Raw genomic sequence first — 6,447 nt, 5'->3', positions numbered from 1 at the left:
TAGTAAGCACTTGCTGAATTGAAGTAAGCAAATTAATTTGGGGGAGATGTGACACACGACGGAGTGAGGGTGAGCGAGGGGGGGGGAGGGAGAGGGGGAGGGAGGGAGAGAGAGAGAAATGGCAATACAGAGACAGAAACAGAGAGAAAAAGAGAAAGGGAGAGAGAGAGAAATATGGAAATACAGAGACAGAGATTCAGAGAGAAAGAAAAAAAAGGAGGGAGAGAAGGGGGATTACATTACTAAAAATCAACATTTGTCCAAAAAGCCATAGTATAGTTTTCTGTTATGAAAAGCTTCCAGCTACACTAAGACCTTTGGGACATCCTGTTTGTACCAGCTATATGCTAGGGACTAGAAGATAGAAAAATGAATAATATATAATCCCTGCCTTCATGGAGCTCACAGTCTATTCAAGAGTTAAGACAAATATACAAGTAACAACACACTGTGATTGAATGAATGAATGACTAATTTATTAAGCCTTTACTGTATTCCCGAATGTTACAACTGCACAGGAAAGATCTAAGGAAAACATTTGTTTCACAAGAAGTGGGAGAGCAGAGGACGGCCATGTAAAGCTGGGCCTTCCGGGATGGGAAGGACTGGACGGGTGGGCCCAGAGACTCAGAGGAAATGACATGGAATTTGGGATCAGAAAACCCCAAACCTTGAAATCCGCTACTGGAGCAACTTCAGCCAAGTCACTTCTTTTCTCAGATCCTCTTCTGTAAAATGAGAGACTCGGTCTCCATCATCTCTGAGTTCCCTTGCAGGTCTAACTTCCTTGCTGTCTAGACAGAGGCATTGCATGTGCAGGATGTAGGGAAAGAGAGAGTTGGAAAGGTAGTTTAGAACCAAATTTTACCTGACCTGAATGCGAATCACAGAAATCAGAGTTGGGGAGAGCCTCAAAAATCATCAAGTCCAACCTATGCCAGGTAAATAAATGCCCAGTCCATCTTACCCACTAGAAGAAGGGCAGCAAATATGAGTCAAAGGTTTCTGTTCTTTATTCTGAAGCAAGAGGAGATAAATTGGACTTTTTGGAGTGGGAAAGTAACATAGCCAGAGCAGTAGCTACCCAAATCTGAAATTAAAAGATTTTTTCTTATTCTCTGTGTCACAGAGAAAAACTCAAGGGGGGGGGGGCAGAGAAAAAGGGGGAGGAAAGACAGGGAAACACACAGAGAGAGAGAGAGAGAGAGAGAGAAGAGAGAGAGAGAGCTAAAAGAATAAAATGGAGATGAGGGAGATGAGGACAGGGTTTGTGACATTTTCTTGGGAACACAGAGTCACGAGACAAGAGGGAGAAGGCACGCTTGTCATGGGAGCTTCCCATCAGAAGAGGTCTCCCATGCTGGGGCAGGCCTCCCCACAGGAGATAAAGGCGTGGCAGATTTCCCACCACCACCTCCATCCCCCACATTGCCAGTTGCTCAGGAGGACAGCCTTGGTGGAAACACCCATCTGTTTTCACCGCCTCCAAAGCTAGACTGAGTGTTCCATGTTGAGTCAGACTCCGGGAGCCGACTCGTGCTCCACAGAATCCCTGTCTCCAACCACAAACCTCGGGAATTCTGAACAATGTCCTCTCTCATTCTCTTTCTGTCCCTTCCAATAGCATATGCGAGAGGCCGCGGAACGGCGGCAACAGTTGGAATCAGAGCATGAGCAAGCACTGGCCGTTCTCAACGCGAAGCAGCGGGAAATTGAACTCCTGCAGAAGGTGAGTTGGTGGCTTGGGTCTGGCTTGGGAGATGGGGAAAGGTGGAGAGTAATAAAGGGAGGAAGGAGGTGAGCACAAAGCCTGCCAGGGGAGGTGAAGGGACATCCTGGGCTTGGCCCCCTTCTTGCATTGCCTTTTCTCCCAAGAATATTTTATTATTCTTTTTATTATTCCTTTTATTATTCTTTATGCCTGGGATAAAAAGGTTCAGAGCATATATTTCGAAGGGCTGTGGGTGCAGAAAGGGGAAACAAAACCTGGTATTATTGAACCATAGCACAAGAGTGAGAAAGGGCCTTTAGAGATTATGTGGACACAGCATAGTCCAAAGGAAAGACTTTGGAGGCAGAGTTTATCTTTGTCACTTGCTACCAAAGTGACCTTGGGCAAAATTGCTAACCTCACTGGGTCTCAGTTCCCTGATGTATGAATTGGACTAGATGGCCTCTGAAGTCCCTCTTCCAGGTTCAGGTCTATCTTCCTAACCCAACCTCCTCATTTTACAGAAGAGGCAACTGAGTTTCAGAGGAGTTGATGAAGTCACCCAAGGTCACACAGTAATTAAGTGTTAGAGTCAGGATTTTTAAAGATTCAATGATAATCAGAATGCAAAGTTTTAGAATTGGGGGTGTAGAGGTCATCTAAGCCAACCCCCTCATCTTGTAAATGAAGAATCCAAGGCCCAGGGCAGCCAGGAGTTTTGAACAAAGCCCAGAGAGAAGTAGCTTGCTTGCCCAAGGTTACCCAGAATCCAGATTCAGACCCAAATCTTCTGACTAGAGAAATTTTCACTATATCACAATTTATGTTTCTTATAAAACTAACCTTTGCTTATTGATCTTCTGAAATTTCCTTGAGGCTATGAAACTTCACAGCCCTGGACCAGCAGTGGTATCTCTGGTGACTCTTGTAGATGGAAATACTAGTTCTTTAAAGGCAAGAGCAAAGGCAACTTCATATAATGGAAAACACACTGGATTGGAATTAAAAGACCTAGGTTTGAATCTTACCTCTATCACTTACTAACTGTGTGACAAGTCATCAGCTAAGTGCCTCTGGGAGCTCAGTCTCTTCATCTATAAAATGAGAGGGCTCAAAGAGAAAAAGCCAGATGTTGACTCAGAAAACTACAAATTCACATTCTCTGTGTTTTATTGTGTTTTTATTTATTTTGTCAAACATTGCCCAATAATATTTTAATCTGGTTCAGGCCCACTCAGGAATTTGCAGGCCGTGTGGCCCTGAGTTTGACACTTCAGGATAACATGACCTCCAAGGTGCCTTTCTATCTATCAGTTTGTTATTGGAGTCAGAGTAACAGAACCAGGTATACCACTCTTGTGACCTTAGGACAGTAATTTCTCCTCTCCGGGCTTCAGTTTCCTTTTATATAACATGAAGAAGACATTCTGTCTCTCAACTCTGAGTATTTTCTCTGGCTGTCCTTCATGCCTGGGATGTACTCTCTCCTCATCTCCTTCTGGCTTTCCTGTGTTCCTTAAAGTCCTGGCTATAATCTTCCCTTCAGAAAGCATTTCCTCGTCCTTCTTAATCATAATGCCTTCCCTCTGTTAATTATCTCCTATTTATCCTGTATATAGATTGTGTGTATTTGTTTGCATGTTGTCTCCCCCATTAGATTGTAAGCTCCTTGAGGACAGGGACTTTTGTCTCTTTTTGTATCCCTAATACTTAGTATAGTACATGGCATGTAATAGGTGCTTAATAAATGCTAATTTACTGACCGAGACAGCTAGATTAGATGCTCACAAACATTATGTTTCATCAGATGGCTGTCTTCAAGAATTTGAACAGCTACCACAGGAAGAAAGGGTCAGGTATAAGATGTCTCAGACACTTCCTAGTTGTGTGACTCTGTGTGATAGTAATGGAATATAACACCCTGGGAAAGTCAATTGACCCTGTTTGTCTCAGTTTCCTCATCTGTAAAAGGAACTGGAGAAGGAAATGGCAAACCACTCCAGTATTGTTGCCAAGAAAACCCCAAACAGGGTCACAGAAAGTTGGGCATGACTGAAATGACAGCTACTGCTGGATGTCTAATTGGAGGGGACCTGAGAGGTCATCTAATTTATTCATCTCATTTTACAGATGAGAAAAATGAGGCCTGGGGAATGGCTTGCCCTAGGTCACATGGGTAGTAAGTGAAAGAGATAGTATTTGAAATCAAGGCTTCTGATTACAGTATTGCTAGTGTTTCCAGTGCATCCCTCCACCTCCTTGGTACCAGAGAGCCAACAAGGAGCAATAGATGGAAATTAGGTGCAAATTTTAGCTTAATGTAGGGAAAATCATCCTCATTCCAAGAGTTGTCTAAAAGTAGAATGAGCTATCTTAAGGGGTAGAGAGTCTCCCCTCAAGTATAAAGGCTCTGGACGACCGATTGCCAGGGATCTTGAACAGGGAATTTTTACTCTGTTGTGAGTTGGCCAGAGGTTCTCTCCCAACTCCGAGATTCAAAAAGCATACCAGAAACAAAAGTAATAACAGTGGCTGCCTGTTGTGTTTCCTAAACCCTGGCAATAGGGTAGCAAGTAATTACTCTTTCTTATACAGAGCTACCTCTGCAGATTACAGTGTGTTTATCCAGCTCTCTGATCACAAAATGAAGAACATCATATTGCTTGTTCAACCTCGCTGTCGATAGGAATCTGACGAAGTGATTTTTCTCCTCCTGAGTTTATTAGCAGGCCCCGCTTTCCTGCTGAGTGATAACTCCTGAGGTTGTATTCTTAATCATTTATCAAGATCTCATATTAAGGAGAGATTTTATTAAGCCGCGGGTTGATGGGCAATGCCATGGTTTCTATTACCTGTCATAATGGGCTTGCTAATGCCCCAAGAAGCCGTATTTTATCAGATGCTATCTAGTGGAAATATTACTAGGGCCCCAGAAGAAATATGAGTCTGCTCATCGCCTGTGGTGCCAAAGTCTTTGTTGTTGAGTTGGAGATGAATGTGCTTCTGTGACATCTGAATTCATTCTTCCTCCCAGCCCTGGACCCAATGTCCTGAGGCTGGGTTCACTCCAGGAAGATTGAACTTTAGAGAAGGAAATAGGATAGAAAAGTTGATATGGGACAATGGAAAGGGGGCCAAGGGATCTGAGTTGAAATCCCTTCCCTCTGCTATTTCTTAGCTGTGGGATTTTGGGCAAGTCTAACCTCATCTCCCTGGGCCTCGGTTTCTGATTCATAAAATAGGGGGATTGGATTAGATGTGCTCTCAGGTCCCTTCCAACTATAACAATAATATTAATAATGATAGTGTTTTTATAATACTTTAACATTTGCAAAGCACTTTACAAATGTTATTTCACCCAAGCCCCACAACAACTCAGAAGATAGGTTTTATTGTTATCCCCATTTTATAGATGAGGAAACTGAGACCAAGGTTAAGTGACTTGCCCAGAGTCACCCAGCTAGTAAGTGTTTTAGGTCAAATTTAAACTCAGGTTTCCCTGATTTCACACCTAGCCCTCTATTCAACTATACAATACTGACTCTCTGAGGAAGAGAAAACAGGTGAAATGCATGCTAGTTAACTTAGAGATCTCTCAAATCCTTTGGCTACATATTTGATGAAGGATGGTGGAGCCTTGAGTAGAAGTGGCCAACTCTGTGTTCACTATATTTTGCACAGTGGGCAGCTATGTGGAACACTGGATAGAGTGCTGGGCCAGGAGTCAGGAAGACTCATTTTCCTGATTTCAGATCTAGCAGAGGGAATTTTTGTTCTGGGATGAGTTGGCCAGGATTGTCTCTAAGGTTCCCTCCCACCTCTGAGATTCAGCGATTTTCAAAAAGCATCCCAGAAATGAAACTCATAACAGCAGCTGCCTGATGTGTTTCCTTAACTCTGGTGATAGGGTAAAATTTGACCCTGTTTGCTTCAGTTTCCTCATCTGTAAAATGAACTGGAGAAGTAAATAGCAAACCATTACAATATCTTTGCTGAGAAAAATCCAAATGGAGTCACAGAGAGTCAGACAGGACTAAAAATTGACTGATCAACAAAAAAAGTGGAACAGGGTTGTCTTGGGACACTGAAGGGGGAATCGAGGCAGGATTGGAAGAGCATTTGTTGGGCCCGTCATAGAGAGGATTCATATGCGGGTATGAGTTGGGTTAGAGGCCTCATAGTTGACCACTGCTAACTCTGAGATTCTAGGATTCTGATAGTGGTTAGTAATTCACAGTACTGAGCTATGTCCTTCTCTATAGAGCCTCTAAGAGGCTAAAGCAGAATGTAAGAAAACACATGCATGAGAGAACACTCTGTGATTTCAAAAGCATAGGGAAAGATGGCAATCAAGCTGTGATTTTGTAGAAAAATCCAAGGGAGCTTCCCAAGGTGTGAAGGATTAAAAAGAGTGATGCTGGTCACACAGAACTTAAATTCACAAATCTGGAGAAGGAAGGAATGAAAGAACAGGGTATGGGGGTGGCTAGGTGGCACAGTGAATAGAGCACCCCCCGCCCCCCGGAGTCAGGAGAACCTGAGTTCAAAACGGCCTCAGATACAACAATTACTAGCTGTGTGACCTTGGGCAAGTCACTTAACCCCAACTTCCATGCCTTCTCCCCTATAAAAATCAAAAGAAAGAAAGAAAGAGAGAGACAGAGAGACAGAAAGAAAGAAAGAAAGAAAGAAAGAAAGAAAGAAAGAAAGAAAGAAAGAAAGAAAGAAAGAAAGAA

The 6,447-nt window shown here is 43.0% G+C and overlaps 1 protein-coding gene across 2 annotated transcripts in view; it reads left to right on the top strand.

Annotated features, from left to right (window-relative positions):
* The window catches only part of LOC138168073 (RIMS-binding protein 2-like), a 490,664-nt gene that overhangs the window by 362,212 nt on the left and 122,005 nt on the right, over positions 1-6,447 (top strand). For both annotated transcript variants that reach the window (XM_069097401.1, XM_069097946.1), the window contains exon 7: positions 1,625-1,729. In XM_069097401.1, the coding sequence (XP_068953502.1) occupies positions 1,625-1,729 (105 nt within the window). The remainder of the gene's footprint in view (positions 1-1,624; positions 1,730-6,447) is intronic.

The sequence above is a fragment of the Petaurus breviceps genome, unplaced genomic scaffold (genome assembly GCF_028583685.1).
Source record: "Petaurus breviceps papuanus isolate PSGF00001 unplaced genomic scaffold, PetGlider_PUasm1.0 100, whole genome shotgun sequence".
Lineage (NCBI taxonomy): Eukaryota > Metazoa > Chordata > Mammalia > Diprotodontia > Petauridae > Petaurus > Petaurus breviceps.
The sequence above is the reverse complement of the archived record's forward strand: the minus strand, read 5'-3'. Positions and strand labels throughout refer to the sequence as shown.